General features: G+C 44.8%; 1 protein-coding gene across 5 annotated transcripts in view; it reads right to left on the bottom strand.

Moving 5' to 3' along the window:
* Nucleotides 1-18,156, bottom strand: part of NHSL1 (NHS like 1) — a 262,622-nt gene that overhangs the window by 136,316 nt on the left and 108,150 nt on the right. For 2 of the 5 annotated variants that reach the window (XM_058670589.1, XM_058670766.1), the window contains exon 1: nt 9,878-10,695. The exons of 2 other annotated variants lie outside the window; for them this stretch is intronic. In XM_058670589.1, the coding sequence (XP_058526572.1) occupies nt 9,878-10,070 (193 nt within the window). In that variant the 5' untranslated portion in view covers nt 10,071-10,695. Of the gene's footprint in view, nt 1-9,877; nt 10,697-18,156 lie in introns of those variants that run through there. One more of the 5 variants, XM_058670650.1, reaches the window with a different exon arrangement.

Genomic DNA, 18,156 nt, shown 5'->3' with positions numbered 1-18,156 from the left:
ACCAAGTCTAAAGAGCAATAGGAACTCAAAGTGCAATAACCTATGATGTATCCTGCATCTGCAGCACATACCAAAATATGCCCCTGGACAGGAGGCTTGAGTCCAGTTAACAGTAGCATTATTCAGGGAAGGCCTAGTGACAAATCCTCCTGGCTAGAGGAGATACTCTCAGACAACCGCTTGAGTAAGCAAGTACTCACCACTCATCCATCATGAATGTTTAAATACCAAAGTGTGTTGCAGTCAACACAATAATGGGCTTCAGCAAAAGCAAAATTAATGACTGTTGGTTTAATAACTATGATAGTTAGTCGGTTGTTAAATGCCAGCCATGAAATGATAGGGAATCCTCTGAGACAGTACACACAGAGGGTGTGGTTCGGGCAGGAGAGAGGCAGGCCACAGAGAACCCTCCATGCAGCCAGCTTCAGGCTCCACCAGACTCATGCCAGGCGTCTGTGTGTTCATGCACTGCATAAACGTTGATTACACATATATTTTCCATTCACAGTTAGGAAGACAGGGATCACCATAAACATCATGTTATATCAGGAAGATTACAGAGAGCCAAGTCTTCTGTAACTGTGGATTCAAACAATCACGGACCAAAAATATTTGAGTAAGACAAACAGTATCTGTGCTGACCATGCAAAGACATTTAGAATATAAGAACTACAGAGAGTCTGTACTGTAGTATTATAAATAATCTAGAGATACCTGTACAGTTTACAGGAGGATGTGTGTGAGTTACAAACAAATGTTAGACCATATTCCTATAACAGACCTGAGCATCCACAGATTTTGGCGTCCTCAGCAGGAGTCCCAGAAATCAATTCCCAAGAAAAGACTGCATCCACTAAGAACTACTCACATTCCATAAAACTAGGAAGAGTACAGCCATACCTTTCAAAATTACAGATGCTACTGCTATGGAAACAAAGGATAATTAAAACTCATGCCTTCTCTCAGTAAACCCAGTGCCATGTAAAAACCTATAGCCTCATCAGTGCTTTTCCTCATGTGGTTATTTATCTGTTTCAGCCAGCAATTACTTCTTCTCAACTGCTACAGGCCCCAAGAAGAACTGGTGTTAGTCTCTAATGTCCCAATGCAGCCTGCATGACACCAACCTGAGCAGTTTGCCTTCAACCTGACTCCACCCTGTGTTCACGAACACAAAAATACTGAGCCACAATCAAGGTTAAGACCCAAGGCAATGGGGCCAGTGTCTACAACACTAGCATTCCATATGGGTGCTGGTTCAAGTCCTGGCTGCTCCACTTCAGATTTAACTTTCTGCTAATATACCTGAGAAAGCTGCAGAGAATAGTCCAAGTATTGGGGCCCCTGCACTCAGGTGAGAAACCTGAAAGAAACTCCTGGTTTGTGGCTTTGTATCAGCCAGGTCTGGCCATTATGGCCATTTAAGAAGTAAACCATCAGACAAAAGATCTTTCTCTCTTCCTCTCACCTTCTTTCTCTGTGAATCTGCCTTTCAAACAAAAATAATCTTAAAAAACAAAAAGGCACCAGGTAAGACACAGGCTAGACTTCAAAGCGCTTTTCAAATCCAGTACAAATATTAAGCACATACCTGAATGTTCTCAAAGCAGAGAATTTGCCCTTAAGATATAAGTTATTGAATCCATGACCCCAAAATGCCTTGGACACTTTTTAATGACATTGTTTTGAAGGATTACACTTGGTTTCCTGTCTTGTAGAATCTAAGTTCTCTGCCTCATTTTCAGTTCTCATTAACGATCTGATCAAAGTATCTACTATTTTTACTGAACTTACGGATATCTAGGGCGTCAATGCAATGAATTAACATTTGTAAAGTGCCATTGGTAGTGTCTAGCTAGTGTAAGCACGGAATGTCCACTATTGTTAACAATTAGGGTAGACTGTTGATGAAGGTATAACTTTCCATTCTTTCCATTCTAAGGCATGATTCTAAATTAGTACGTTATTCATTTCAGCATGTTTTAAAATTTTTTTTATTTTTATTCAAAAGGCAGATTTACAGAGAAAGGGAGGGAGGAAGGGAGAGACCATCTATCCCCTGGTTTATTCCCCAAATGGCTGCAATGACCGCAGCTGAGCTGATCCAAAGTCAGGTGCCAGGAGCTTCTTCCGGTCTCCAACATACATGTTGATAGCTTGTGCTTGAGTTGCCTAAGTTAAACAAATGCTACAAAATCACTAACTTCTACACTGAAAACTCCACGGTATCATTACCTATACTGGGGTAAAGGCAAGTCTGAACCCAACTGACTACCAACAATGAAGAGGAATTTAATGACCAGTGTCATCAAATACAACCAGTATCAATATACTAGGCTGATATAGTATCCATAAAATGTACACTCATTTATTCAATAAACTGGTCAATAGGTATTATCCTCCTTTGTGGAAATGAACTAGAACAGAGACTTTAACAAGTGACCGAATGTACAGACGTCCTGACAGCCCTTAACACCCTCTGTCCATTCATTTATACTCAAATTTATTGAACATCAGCTAGGTACCGACTTTGGGAAGACACACAACATCTCTCCTGTCTTTTTGGTTAAATTCTAGTCGGAAGAGATAGATATCAAAAATAATCATGTAATGTACCAAGAGATTTGAAGGTGAGTACCTTTAATAAAAAATAAGAAATGAGGATAAAAGGGCCAGAAGAAGGTGAGATGTGATCATTTTCAACAGGGTCACCGAGCTGACTTTGGAGACCTGAAACAGATAAACGCAGGGGGAGAGGCAGTCTGAACAGCTGAGCTTTCAGCAAGGGGAAAGGGCAAGCTGCACAACATGCTGGGAGTAGGGCAAGGAGCCCAGGCAATAAGCAGGGAGCACAGAGTGAGGGGGGCAGATGGCACAGGCCTTACAGGACCCTTCTGGGGCTTAGTGGGGCAGGTATTTAGTTCAGTCATTGAGACACCTCTTGGGATGTATGCATTCCCATTTTGGATCATAATGCATGAGTTCCAATTCTACCTGTTTCTGATTTCAACTTCCCGCTAAGGTGCACTCTGGAGGCATCCAGTAATGTCCCATGTATTGGTGCTGGCCACCCACAGTGGGAACCCTGATGAACTTCTGGTTCTTTCTGCCTTTCAAGGAGGAGGGTGAGAGGGAGAATGAGCAGAGAAGGAGGAGAAGGAGAAAAAAAAGCCGCCTGCTCACACAGTCATTCACCCGTGTGAGAAGGAAAGCTCTGGAAGGGTTTCTGGTAGTGAAGTTACAGGACTCTGGCGTTTGATTTGGCTACTGAGGTTGCTGGGGGAACAGCGGCCTGCCTGTTGTGGGGAGGAGCCAAGGGCAAAAGCAGGAAAACCGGTAGGGGAAGAGCAGGAGAGCCACCCAGCCTCTTTTTATCAGGCTTGCCATCCTCAGGTCCAAGAAGAACAACTTTGGGAATTGATCAAACCAGCCACAGTCAAAGATTTCTACAAAGTCTTGGATAATCCGGCGTGTAGTTTGAATACAGCTGCAACCAACAGCAGCTTGTCACTGAGGCGCTGTTCCTGCACACTGAACACTTTCCTGGGATGCTGTGAACAGTTCAGAAGAAGCACCAACGGGACCTACGGGACCTACAACCCACCACTCTATAAGCCAAATCCAGAATCCAGAAATTCGTGAGGCTCCTCCACCTGTGCAAACAGCACTCTGAACAGAGCCCTGATGAGTTTATCCAGTGCATTCAGGAACTATTATTGAGCACTTAGCCTGTGGTAGGGAGGTGGAGGGTAAAAGATAAATAAGGTTTGAGTCTCTGACTTAAGTGAGTTTACAGTCTAGTTCAAGCCTCAGACAAGTAAACCAATATGGATAATCCAGCATGTGATAACACAATTACAAAAGGATAAAGATGGTGGAGAAAGAGCTCCGAGAATGGCGTAATCAGCAGTGCCTTGAGGCGATTAGAGAAGTCTGCACAGAGTGGTTAAGTCTAGAAGGTTTAGCAGGAAGGCAGCGGGGTGGAGGTGGGTTATGACTGGTGCATCCTGGAGCCGTGAAACAGCTAGGTCTCCAGGCGAATTCTGGAGGTAAAGGGGTGCAAAGACTGCCTGAGGCATACCACGTGGGTTTGTTGCCACGTTCAATGACACAGGCACCATTTCTAAACCATGAGGAATCACACATGAGTGACCTAATAATTACGTTTGCATTTTAAGAACACTCCTGTAACAGTGTCAGGGACTTAGGGATGGATCAAAGTGGAACAAGAAGGGGAAAGCAAGAAAGGTCAGGAGTACAACTAGGTGCGCATGTGCCAGCTGAGCAGGTGCCTGAATTCAGGAGGGAACAGGCTGGGGCCCACGCAGCCGACTGTTAGCAGATACAACTGAGGAGACTGGAGTTAACCAAAGCACTGGATATGAAATACTACAGCACTTCCAAAAACACACACAACTGATAGGACACGTCACAGTTGAAACCCAAAACACCCAGAAATGACGTGGAAATGAAACACATCCCTTAGTAATTTCAAGTAACATAACAGTGATCTAAAATATTTCAAAATATACTACACCTTAGCAAATAAACCTCAATGGAAAAGAAAGCAAGGTATTCTCTTCAAAATCTAAGGCTGACAAAATAGTTCACTCCTTTTATCACCCTAGAGCTTTGTAGCTCTCTAAGTAAATGTTGAATTCTCAAGATGGGCCCACAAACTCTTTTAAAATTAATAGAGGGTAATTAAAAACCACATTTCATTAGAACTTCAGTCATTTAATTACTAAAGAAAGACATTTTTGCAGTAAAACAAGGCAGTGAGAGAACAGACTGAAAACATCAAAAGGAAAAACAATCAAAGGGCAATAAAGGGCAATCTCAGTGGACCAGATAAAATATTAAGTGGCACTCACTGTTTGTCTCTTTCACAGAATGTCAATTTCAGTAGGAGGCAGGGGAACATGACAGGCACTGCCGTGAGAATGCTAGTCTCACTTATCTCTTTTGTTAAGGCTCCAAATGGTAGTCCTTTTAGGTATTTCAGCAATATACAGAGTGATACACCAAGTAAATAACATTTGTTTACTTTCATTTTATCAATCAGGAGACTACTTTGATGATATCTGCTAATATATTTTTAGGTTGCCTTAATGCCACAAAGAAAATATTCTTTAAAACATGCAACCCTCAAAAATAAAGCATGACTACAACGTAGAAATGGGATCCCATAACCTTGCTGCTTTTGGTTTTCCATGCCATTTTCTCCATGATGCTATCTCAAGTCATTACTAATCTAATTATGCACAAGGATCCTATTTTCTGCAACTGTTTTATTAGAGGGCAAATTGGGATGAAATTACTTCACACACAGCCAACACCCACACTCAAGGATGAATTATCTAGCGAATGGATTATTCATTACCCTTGATACCTAAGCAAGGCCATTCCCTAGTCCTCTCTGTGGTTACTGGGCAGGGAGGACACTGAAATCCAAAGGATTTCCATTTGGTAAGGTTAGTAAGTCCACATGATAAAGTCCAGGAAGAGAGAATGAAAACATTGTTTGAAACAAGGATTTACATGTCAATCCCACTCTCTGTCTGCAGACTTGCCAACACCAGGATCATCAATCACGCCTCTGCCCAGCAAACTGGCAAGCTGGGAACACAACTGTGATTGCTCAATGAGAGGATGCCCCCATTATTATTCCACCTCTTCTGGCTTGAGTGAGCAAGAAAAGCAAAGCAGAGAATAAACACAACCAGTCGGAGGTATTTCTGGGACCCTTCCCCAGGGCTGGAAGAGAGGCAGGTTTCCACTAAACATTACTTAATTCAATGGCAACAGCAGGGAGATCTTGTAAAAGCAGAAACTGTTGCAGACAAAGTATCTTAATCTAGCCCTTCTCTTCTAAGGCATGGGTCACACTTACCTACATTTTCTATTGAATTCCCCTCAGCTATCTTTTCTGCATCTCCACTGAGTATGAACTCCATGGCTCTAGGGTTTGTGTGCTCTATTTCTTTGTACCCTGAACACAGCAGTGGGTAAAAATTTCTGCAATAAATGCTCCCAAAACTCCATTTGAAAATTTACATCTACATTCCACTCTCTAGCTAAACACACATCTAATAAAACAGTTCATGAGTCACTGGAAATATCATAACTGATTCTTGTTGTTACCCAATTCCTTCTTACCTCTGAGTACAAATATCAAGACCAGCAAGTTTTGAAACTGGTAACACGCTCTCTCAAAAGCAAACATACAGAGACTTCCTGGTAATTGTTCTGAGCATATCAATACGCACATCTAGTAACTTTTCAAACTCAGCAAAGAAATCAAATTAGAAAAATGCACATTAGTAGCCTTTAATCTTACATAAGATTTTCCAAAGTAATATCAGGCATTGTAATTTATCCTTAACCTCTTTTTTTCTGTTTATTTTAAAACATTTTATTTTCATCCATTTAAAAGGCAGAGCAACAGAGACATGGGAGAATGAGAGCTCTCTAGTCACCTGATTCACTCCCACAAATGGCCACACAGCCCATGTGCAGCTTAAACCTCCACTGAGATCTTCCCCGTGGATGACAGGGGCCCACACACTTCAGCTATGACCTGCCACCTCCCAGGAAGCATTAGCAGGAAGTTGGGTGTGAAGTAAAATGGCCAGACCTTGAATCAGGTACTCCAGTATGAAAGGTGGGCCTTATGAAGAAACAAGGGCTTAACCTCCAGTACCATAATGCCTGCTCCAGCCATTAACTTTCTGAGTGTAGGTCAGAACAATAGATCATAAAGCAACGGATTCATTGTCATGACAGATATCCATGATGTAGCACTTACAGACATCATTTCAATGGTACTGATATGTAATTCGTCAAAGAAACTCAATATAAAGATCTTGCTTTATAAAACGCGTACTCTCTACTATCTTTTCTTAAGATTTATTTATTGGAAAGTCAGTCACAGAGAGGAAGAAACAGAGAAAGCGAGAATGTTCCATCCGCTGATTCACTCCCCAGATGGCTACAGCTGGGCCTAGGCCAGGCAGAAGCCAGAAGCTTCATTAGAGTGACAGGGGACCAAGTACTTGGGTCATCTTCCCCTACTTGCCCCAGGTGAATTAGCAGGAAGCTGGATCAGAGGTGGCCCAAACAGGGCCAGAAGCAGCACCCTACAGCATCACACTCTACAGCGTTACTAGCTGTGCCACCATACCAGCCATGTCACAATACCAGCTGCATGCCATGTGCTATCTTAGACAGCATTCTCTCCACACGGATGAACGTAGTTCAGGAGGCTGACTGTGCTAAGCAATGGTGTGGGCAGGCAGTGGGCAGAGAACAGGAAAGCAGGGGTGGAAAGAGAAGAGGAAAGGCAGGAGGCTGTGAAACCTGACTCCCTGCCAACCAGAGACACCACAGGAGAAGCTGAGAGGAGATCCATTTATTAGGATACAGCTGCCCCACCTTTGGCTGCTGCTGCTTAATCATAATACTATGTGCAAAGAAAGCTGAAAGCATTCATGGAGAAGTAGTCTTAGAAAGTCCCCATGAGCAGAGCAAAGAGGAGAGTGGGCTTCTGAAAACCTGTGTAAAGTAGAAATGTTCCTGGGAGACGGGATTGGATCAAGTTGCATGTGGTAAAGGGAGAGGCTAGAAGAGATATTACACAGTTCCATCTGCACCAGTGTGTCTCCCAGCCGCACACTACTCTGCAACAACATCCTAACATGGCATGGGGCCCTCCTGGCAGTGACCGACCACCCGCGCCAGAGTTCAGTTCACCTGATGCTCCGAAGGAACAATCTTCAATCCTACCAAATTTTCCTTCAAGACTTACCCTCTTTCGATCTGCTAGTATAAACAATGTCATTTCTGTATTTCTCCACAGAACAAATAACATGCTCCTGAGATGATAACTGGCAAAGCTGGGAGCCAATTTTCTTTTGTAAGTCAAATGTGAAGACAGAATCTATTGTGTGTGTGTGTGTGTGTGTGTGTGTGTGTGTGTGTGTGTGTTTTGGTTTTTTATTTCTTTTTTTAAATTTCTTTAAAAAGATAGAATCTAATACCATGATCTACAGACAGCTTTTCAAGGATTTCCCCATAACTCCACATGTCAAAAATGATAATATTATTCATGCCAAATTATTTCTAAGAACCATATAAATCTACACATTTGTATTCCGCCTCCATTCACCTCCCTGTGGCTGCCGGATCCCCTATTACATTAAGGGATAAAGGGCACAATCTCCAGTATTGTTCCATAAACAAGTCCTCCCTTCCCTTTGCAAGTCTCCCCTGTCCCTCACAATGACTTCTTTATTTTCCACAAGTCAAGTGTACCGTATGTGCCCCATTCCACAACTAAGACTAACATACACACATTCACAGTCTCTTTCCCTCTAAAGTGAATTTAGATGACCCATGGACAATGGAAATCCTACAGGAACAGGCTCGCGTGTACACAGTCCTGAACTGAAACTTGACAGTGTCTGGTTTCAAGAACAACCAGTCATAAAGAGGCAACTTTTAGCAAAAGGCCAAAGGAATCCAAAAGACATCTTCCTGCAACCACAGCACTACTGTATCCACCCTTCAAACATTTTTGTTTCAAACATTACAACCCAACCATTTCCTGAAACCACAGCTTATTCCTGATTTAGAAAAGTGAAGTTCATGGACTCCCTGAACTACACGCAACCCCAGCCAAAAGGCACAAATGCCTTTCCTAAACCTGGCACTTACACAGCATCTGAACTAAAACCCCATGGCCGTTCATCTCCACGTGAGCCACCACTGGTGACCACCCCCTTGACGCAGAAACAACTGCCATCTTCAAAGATGACGAACGAGTCCCTCTGGTGCTTTAGTTTAATAGCCAAGAGCAAACGGGTGAGCACACAACATCCCCAAGGAAGGGCTGCATTCAATTCTCAGTTCAGGCCCTGGAGGTATTGTGTACCCCAAAGAACATCTTGCATGGAGTTGATTCACTCACATTTCAGCACTTCGGCTTCCCAACAGAAAGAGAGGAGCAGGACTCTCCCAGACTCTAGTGAGGTTTCTCTTGGCACGGGAAGAATGCGACCCATAAGGAAAACACAATCACGCGGAATGTCTGCACTAGGTTCTTTTGTAATTCTTAAACAAGCCTTCCCAAACCAGTGCCCAGCTCCAACCATTCAGTCTCCACTGCAAACATTCTGAGAGCCCAAACATTCTAAATACAAAGTGTGTCCAGAGATATTTCAATAGTTTCCTCTCTCTCCCAGCAGGACTGGTACTTTTTTCTATTTCCCTTTCCTTTTCAGCTTAGGAGGCAAAACATGTTCCTCCTGACATGAGACACCAGCTCTGGTCTCGATAGGAATTTGACAGAAATCCAAAACCCACTTTTGGTCAACATGTGAAAGGTAAGTCCCTGTGTGTAGCATTTCCCTGGAAGTCACATCCCAATACCTGTTTAAATTTAAGCATTCCCATAATTCATCCATCTTGCAAGAACTATGCTAGAAAGCTACCCACCATCTCCAAAGTTTTCTTGATACAGTTTCAGAAAAGAGTACCGTGTCTTACCCCGGCCTGCTCTAACAGGGGATGTCTCCCTTCAGGGTTCGTGGTTTGCCACTAACTTCACACAAGGCATACAAGCCTGTGGACCTGACGCAGGGGAAGGAAACAGCGAGGACAAATCACAGCTACTGGAACCTTCTCAAGAAAGACGAGTCTTTTAAGACGAACTTACTTAGCAGAGCATAAGTGAAGGGTGCTGAATTCCAATCACAAGGAAAAAAATAAAGAAGTAAATGGAGAAAGCAAAAAATCATGAAGGGAAACCAGTAAGAGAGACAAACAACTTTACAGTACAAGCTCTTAGAAATGTTCAAACGCTTTTGTATGTCACCTTTCCGGGGCTGGGTTCTGTATCTCCAGTTCTCATCGTCAGCTCCCACCTGCTGCTCGCCCACCGAGAGCTCCCCATCACTGCGGAACAGCCTCTTTGTCTGCCTGGACAAGGAGGAGAAATTTATCCAACTCACAGCACGTGAGAGAGAAGCAGCTTTTGGCTTCAGTCTGAAGGAGCCTTCCTTTTTCATCTTCTTTTGCGTCCAAATCCACCAGAGACAAAGGACAGCCCAACAAACAAACAAAAACGCCTAGGACCAAGCCTGCTGCTTCCCTCTGATTCCAGCCAATGTTGAGAGTTGGGCAGGACATAAGGCAACAAGATTGCTTCTGTGTCACCCGGTTAAAAAGAAAAGGGAGGGTTCGTTAACCCAGAAAAAATAAAAAGTGCCACCCTAACCACATCACGGTACTCGATTCACAGACGACAGATATCTCCACCGCCAAAAAATAAAAAATAAATTTTTTAAAAGTTCAGTTTTAACAGCCAATCTGGGCGTTCATTTCAGGTGCACCTGTCCGGACTTTGCAAAGACCAGAGCCAGGGCACCCTAATCCTCTGGTGCGTCCCTAGCACCCCAAAACGAAGTCCTGGTCTTCTCCCAGACATCGTTCTCCTACCAGGACAGGACACCAAGGCAACCGGTGAAAGACTCCCTATCAGGCCAGGCCCGCCGTTTCAAGTTCACCCACATAGGTTACTAGGGGAAAATTAAAGAGCTAAGCTCACTTGCCCCAGCACAGCGCAGAATCATAAACCGCCCACTTGCACTCTTTCCCGTCGGCTCTGGGACGCGCCCGCCTGCCCAGGAGCCCGCAGGACTCCACAAACAATAAAACAGGCTGCGTGGCTGTGGCTGGGATTACACAGGGAGCGCTCCCGTGAAAGGCGATAGGCCTGGCCCGCACCAACCACACCCCATTGGCCGCAGAAAACCCCGCCTCTCCAACAGCCAGTCCGCCCCCAGCCGAGGCAGCTCAAACTTCAGAACTACAGCAAAGACGCACAAACGCAGGGCTGCGTGCGCCCAAGTGGACTGTGCAGGTAACAAAGCGCTGGATGATGAGATTTCCAAAAAGTGAGGGTTTTTTTTTTCCTTAAATAAGGAGTGAGGACCGTGTAGAGGCAAATGCAGCTGTGCACGCTTGGCTGAGGTCAGGAAGTATTACTATCTCCAAACTTCTCTGCTAGTCCTGCACCTGCTGTGGGGACTCCCTCCTGTTGCGCCTCCAGGGTGGCAGCCCTGGGGGCCACTTCTCCCTGGGTTTGGCTTTGGCTCTGTCATCCTATCGGGGACCACCATCTTCTGAACCTGGAGACCCCAAGCGTTAGCTGCAGGGTCTAGTGCCACGCTGCCCAGTCGGAAATAATCAAGAATCCCATCGTACATTGCACCAGGGTGCAGCATTTTCCCCAAGGCACTGACCCTTCCCCTGAAGAATTCTCCAGAGTAAGACACACAAGTGACAAGGAGTGCACCACATCTTTCTCACTCTGCTTAACTTGGCATTGACCAAAATTGACAAAGTTACATGTTCAACAGAAACTAATAAGCAATTACAAGTTACACATGCAGAATTTTGCATCATGTCTAATTCACAGAGATCTGAAGAAAGTGGCTCTACAAGTTAACCAGAGCTAAAACAGCTGTAGGTGAAAAGCACAAAGCCAAGCGTACCAAGGATGGGCTTTTCACACCACACCATGAAACCACCACAGAGAACAGCTACCCAAGGCTGAAATGAAGTCAGCTTAGGAGGTAAGAATGGGGCCGGTATTGTGGCATAGTACACTAAGCCTCCACCTACAATACTAGAATCCCATATGGGCATCAGTTCAAGTCCCTGGCTACTCCATGTTCAATCCAGTCTCTGCTAACACGCCTGGGAAAGCAGCAGAGGATGGCCCAAGTGCTTGTATCCCCATGGCAGACCTGAAAGAAGCTCCTGACTCCTGGCTTCGGCCAGAACTAGTCCTGGCCATTGCTACCATTTGGAGAGTGAGCCAGCAGTTGGTAGTTTCTTGCTCTCTGTCCTCTTCTCTAGATGGTTCTTTCAAAAAATAAGAAGAAAGAAAGAAAGGAAAAGAAAAGAAAGGAAAGGAAAAGAAAAGAAAAGAAAAGAAAAGAAAAGAAAAGAAAAGAAAAGAAAAGAAAAGAAAAGAAAAGAAAGCAAGCTGGTTAGATAGCCTGTGGTTTAAGTTCTGCACACTACACACAGGGCAACTCAGGTCCAGAGAAAGGATTTGCCTACCCAGTGTGGCACAGAAGAGGGACTCGTCTGGGTCAGGGGACACCAGGACTGCAGCTCCATCACCTGCCTGGAATTCCTCCCGCATGGCCAAGTGCCCTGGGTCCTGCTCAGCTCTCCAACTGCAATGCTACCTCTCTCCTTGACCACTATTATTAACAGCAGGAATGATGGGCAGGCACTCGGGCTCATAGATGTACCTTGGGATGCCTGAATCCCAGACAGGAGAGCCTGACGCGAGTTCTGGCTCCTTGCTCCATTTCTGATCCAGTTTCCTGCTACTGCACATCCCAAAGGCAGCAGACAATGCCTTCAAACACCTGCTTCCCTGTTGACCACGTGAGAGATGCAGATGAAGCTCTGGTTTCAGGTTGCACTGTCCCCGCCCCCTAGTTCCTGCAGCACTGGGGGAGTAAGCCAACACAGGAACAGCTCTCTCCCCGACCCCTCTCTTTTCCTGAACCTTTCAAGTAAAATGAAAACAAATAAAAGTTTTTCAAATGTTTTAAAGTGACAGAACACAGGATTAACAGTTTATTTCAAAAATCAGCAGAAATAATTGCACACTCAATACTTTTGATAAATATCAAAGTTCAAATACTCAGTATATTCTTTCTGACTGCAGGATACCTCAGAGAAGCTCAAAATATAAAACAGAAAATAAGAAACAAACAAAAAAAGATCTCATTAGAAAATACAGAAAAAGTCCCAAAGCTGTGGACCATTCTAGAATTTCATGAGGTATCTCCCTCCCCTGTATTTATGTCACACACTAAGATCCACAGGCCATAAACAAGGCGTACAGTTCTCTGCTGGCTGTCTACATCCCAAACTGGCATTATTATTATTATTATTTTGCTTGAGATATGGAGATAGAAAGCTTCCTCCCATCCATGCACCCTTCCCCCACACCTTCACCCTCTCCATCCCAGGCCCAAAGCCCACAAGAGCCAGCAGAACAGATACAGGAGCCAGGAATTCAACCTAAATTCCTTGCACCATCACCAAATGTCTCCCAGGGGTTCCACCAGCAGGAAGCTGGCGTGAGGATCCAGAGCCAGGCGTCAACCACAGGTGCTTAGCTGGGAAATGATATGAGCATCCCGATGAGCCTCTTAACCCGAGACGAAAATGCCTGTCCCTGCAGTGCTGCAATACTGTGCTGTTCTTGGGGTACCAGGACTGGTGCTGAAGGCAGTATGCACACACAGCAGCCAAGATGGATGGTATCATCAGGAGCTAATGTGTTTTCCTATAGTGCCCTCATCCCTGCACACTTCTGGCAAAGAGCTGATGGGACAGGCTAGAGGCGAATTTACCGCCAAGCTATAGAGGATACTAACCTGTCCACCAGGAGACCCGACAAGGCTTCCACAGTCAGTGCTGCCATGAATCTTAAGACCTGAAGACACATTTGCACACTAACCATTTCTCCATCTACAAGCTAGCCAGGTTCTGCTAAACTGGGCCTTGACTATTAAAATTTTTATTCACACAAGAGAAAGTCCAATAAACTAGTTACTTTTACTATTAGACCAGAGTTCCTATTAGCCCAAATAGAGGAGAATGCGCTAAATCTGCAAGAAATATCGACGTTTTAGCTATTCATGTTAGATTTGTACTCCAACTCACTTAGAAAATCCTTAGTGGGTTGTCTGAGAAGCTGCAGTATTCATTCCAAGTATGTTTATGTAGGAAATACAATCAACCATGCACACGAGCTACCGGGGCTGTCACACCAGAGAGCAGCAAGCTGGGGCAGAGCCACTTGGTGCCTTGCACTTTCTGCATTTCTTTCACTGCTCATCTTCACAGTAACCCTGGAGTAGGATAAACTTCCTTTCATAATAGAAGTGCTTTTTTCCAAGTAGTGACAGATCTAAACTTCACAGTAACAAAATATCTTAATCATTGTTTCCCATGAAAATCTACCACTAAATACACTCCACCCAGACCTGTGAGGCCGACAGGAGGAACAGATTTTATCCATGTTCCTGACTGTGCTGGGCCTTCCCACCTCCTCTCTCAGTTGGCCTGGCAAACTGAAACTTCTGCTGTCATCACACTTGCCAGTAACTGCTGCCTCCCACCACTTGGCCATGCAGAGCTGCAGGCACAAGGACATCAGAGGGCCTGGAGCATTGTGGGAACTGATGAGCGCTCGGGATGAAATGTCTAGCTTTGGTAGAGGGGCTGGGCCACAGCTGCCTTTCATCCTTTATCTGCAGTTGGGAGCACAGGGGCTGACAAAGCTGGAAGAGCTGGCCCGGGTCATGAATCGCAGTTGGACCAAGGCACCTGATCATTGATTGCATCTTTTACAGATTAAGTACTTAGCACTCGAGACACACTTATTCATCATTACTATCGGGTGGGAAACTACCCCATATTTTTTCCAGGAATGATTTAAGCAACACAATTTAAATAATAGTGAATTACAAAAAAAAAAAAAATGTGGGAGGCACCAGAATCTGTTACTGGGGAAAGTTCTAGAATCATTTTTCAAAATTCCTGAGTCAAATGCCCATTAAGTCGAGGTTTTCATCCTTGTTAAAGGCATAGAATGAATACATGTGGAAAGCCCCTTGCCAAAAGACAATATTTCACATCTGAATGCACATCAGCATGCTTAAACAGGAATCCTGCTTGTGGAAAAGTCTGACGGAATAAAAAAATTGCTAAACATGACAGGGTACAGGATTAGCAAAAACCCTTGGCACTAATCAGGCATGTAATTGCTCAACCTGCCATCTGTGTAACATGCCAGCCAAGGCGAGGAGTTTCAACACAAGTGCCATCAATACTTTGGCTTCAAAGGCCACAGCCGAGCATCAGGACTGCTAATGTCCACGTGTGCCCCTGCGAAACTTAGAAGGGAGAGCGACCGGAGCAGAACAGAGAGAGGTCGGCTTGGCTGAGAGTAGGGCACACACACAGCAGGCTTGTGAGGTGAGACGGAGATAAAAGAAAACATGTGCCTTGTGGAGCGAGCAGTCTGTGTAACTGTATCAGGCCCAGGGCGGCTGCCCCAGAGGGAGCAGCCTAGTGTGGCCCCTCTCATGTTACCACCAGAACCTCCCCCGCCCCAGCAACCCACAAGGACCTGCAGCTTTTAACACTGGGTGCCTTGCCCTTCCAACCACCAGCCGTGTGAATAATTTAAGAGTCGATTTACATAGAAACCTCTCTATGAGATGACTTGCCACATTAATGATGTGTGCTTATCTCATCATCTGAAAGTAACTGCTTTGAGCTAGGCACTGATGAAAAATAAAATAAAAATACACCAATCACCCCAAGGCCATGGCCAACAAAACACTAAATCCCCCTTTCCTGAGCCGCCGCTCTACCTGCCAAAAAATTAAACCACTCGGAAGTCACAGACGACAACACACAGTTAAGCACCTGCTCAGGCCAGTCCTATCTTCAGATTTTGTCAATATTTTAAAGCAAGAAAGGGGTTATCTTTTCAAAAGCCCAGACTTGAGGTGGCTAAATAAATTCTAGTGTTCCCTTCCACTGGAGAGATTAAATGTGGACATTTGTATTTATGTATCACCACAAGCTACATGGCACCCCTCCAAGCCTCTAGATCCCAAACAGGCTCTGAACAGGGCTGACATCCCAAGCCTGTGCCACACTGCTCCCTGGGGAGCATCTGATACGGGGACAATATGGCAGTGCATTCATGCTCTCCTCCCCTAGGGCAGCATACTCTGCAAAGAGAAAGGCTGTGCCCACCACAGCCAGCAGCGAGTGCCCCCTTAGAGACAAAATGGGCTGTCGGGGATTTGGTGAGCCATGGAAAGCCAGGCTTGCCCACTAAGACATCCCCAATCCTCACATGAGAAGACCCCCGTAAGCTAAACACCAATACTAACATTCTTCCGAGATTAGGCCAAAGCAAACATATCACTTCTTCTGGGATGGAAATAAAATTCCAGAGGCAGGAATACTATGAAATCCTGATGTCTTTTTGTATCATTCCCACAAACTATTTTCCCTACTAACTATTTGTTTCTGTGCAGTTTGACTTGGGTCTAGGATGGACCTGAACTCCAGGTCATAGTAACAGCCAAGGGACACCATTCTCTGACCACCTCTGGCACAGTTCCCAGCTGCATGGCTCCTTACACTCAGGCAGCATCCAACAGATACCATGGAGCAGAAGAGCTATCCATGTACTTGCTCTTCTGGTTCCTCTTCAGAGTTTACTATACACCAAGACCAGAAGGAAGTTTAGCACTTCAGAACAATTGCCCCTGTACTGCTAAATGCCAGAGAGCAAAGGTAGAATTGGTAAGTAGGTAAAAAGTACATGAGCTGAACTACAGCACTGCTACACAAAAACTTGAGCCTGAGGACTAACTGAGAGAAAAGGATTTACTGTACACCAAAACTGCAAACCAGAGCAGCATCAGATGCTGTGACAAGGTACTACCCTGGCGGTTGTTTGGAAATATGTTCTCGAAACCTTAGAGCCTGAAGCACTTGCAATGAACATCTAGGGAAGAGGCCCGGTCATTTATATTGGGCTACCCTGGCTCCAGATGTGAGCGGTGGGATGGCCGTAACAGGGTGAGTATTGCGGCAGGACATTCATCAAGCAGAACTATGTACTGCCTGTGGGATGATCAGCATCCTACAGCAGTGTGGGCGCTGGTATTCATTTCTAAGTTTGTTTTTTAATTGTATTTATTTATTTGAAAAGCAAAGAGAGACAAAGAGGCAGAGAGAGACGCATAGGGAGAGACCTCCCATTTGCTGAATGCCCGCAATAGCCAAAGCCAGGAGATTGGGATTCAATCTGGGCATTAGGAAACCAAGCAGTTGAACTGTCACCACCGCCTCCCGGGCTGTGCACCAGTGGGCACCAGGCTGTTCAATCAGAGTATGGCATTTTGACACGTGATGCCAAAGTCCCAAGTGGCATCTAAACCTCCAGGCCAAATGCCACCCCAGCCTGGGATTTCTGAGTCAAATTTTGAATACACAACCAGGTATGTAAAATCATATTTTGCTGTTGTTGTGTTTTTAGTCTGCAGAGACTAACTGATGAACTCCATTATCTCTTCCTTCTCCTCCCCCTTCCAGCCCTTATAATTAAATTTAGGATCTCTTAGAAATTTTCTTTGATCAAAATAGCAAGCTTCTATTATTTATACAGTGATACTTTTGAGAAAAAAGGAAGTTATTAACAGATACGTTGGGTGCTTTCCTTGATTTGTTAGAATACCTGCTTCAGTCAACCAAGACTCAAGAATCTGTGATCCAGCTCAAAACCTCAAGCCATAAAAAATATGCCAAGATGAACCCGGCTCAGTAGCCTAGTGGCTACCAGAGTCCTTGCCTTGCACATGCCGAGATCACATGTGGGTGCCAGTTCTAACCCCGGCGGCCCTGTTTCCCATCCACCTCCCTGCTTATGGCCTGGGAAAGCAGCAGAGGATAGCCCAAAGCCTTGGGACCCAGAACCCACATGCGAGACCTGGAAGAGGCTCCTGGCTCCTGGCTCCTGGCTTCAGATCAGCTCAGCTCCAGCCATTGTGGCCAGTAGGGGAGTTAATTGTCAAACAGATCTTCCTCTCTTTCTTTCCTCCTCTCTGTATATCTGACTATCCAATAAAAAATAAATCTAAAAAAAAAAAAAAAAAAGAGCCAAGCTGGTTCGAGTCCTGGATCCTCCACTTGCGATCCAGCACCCTACTAATGTAACTGTAACTGGGAATGCAGTGGAGGATGGCTCAGGTGTTCACACCTCTGCACCAGGCAAGAAATCTCATGGTTTTCCAAGTAGATGGATGATATTCCCCTATTCCCCTATCTCTGTTTCACCCTCTTTCTCAGTAACTCTGCCTTTCTAATAAATAAATCTTTTTTAAAAAACCCCAGAGCAGCCTGTATTTTAGCTGGTAATACACACAGATCCACCAGGAGCTCCTGAATATTCTACTACCTGTCTGAGACAATGCATTTAATGTGGCTGATATGACACTGATTCAAGCAAACCAAATGAATCTGTCAATA

The sequence above is a fragment of the Ochotona princeps genome, chromosome 1 (genome assembly GCF_030435755.1).
Source record: "Ochotona princeps isolate mOchPri1 chromosome 1, mOchPri1.hap1, whole genome shotgun sequence".
NCBI classification, from domain to species: domain Eukaryota; kingdom Metazoa; phylum Chordata; class Mammalia; order Lagomorpha; family Ochotonidae; genus Ochotona; species Ochotona princeps.
This window is presented reverse-complemented; position numbering and strand designations above follow the sequence as displayed.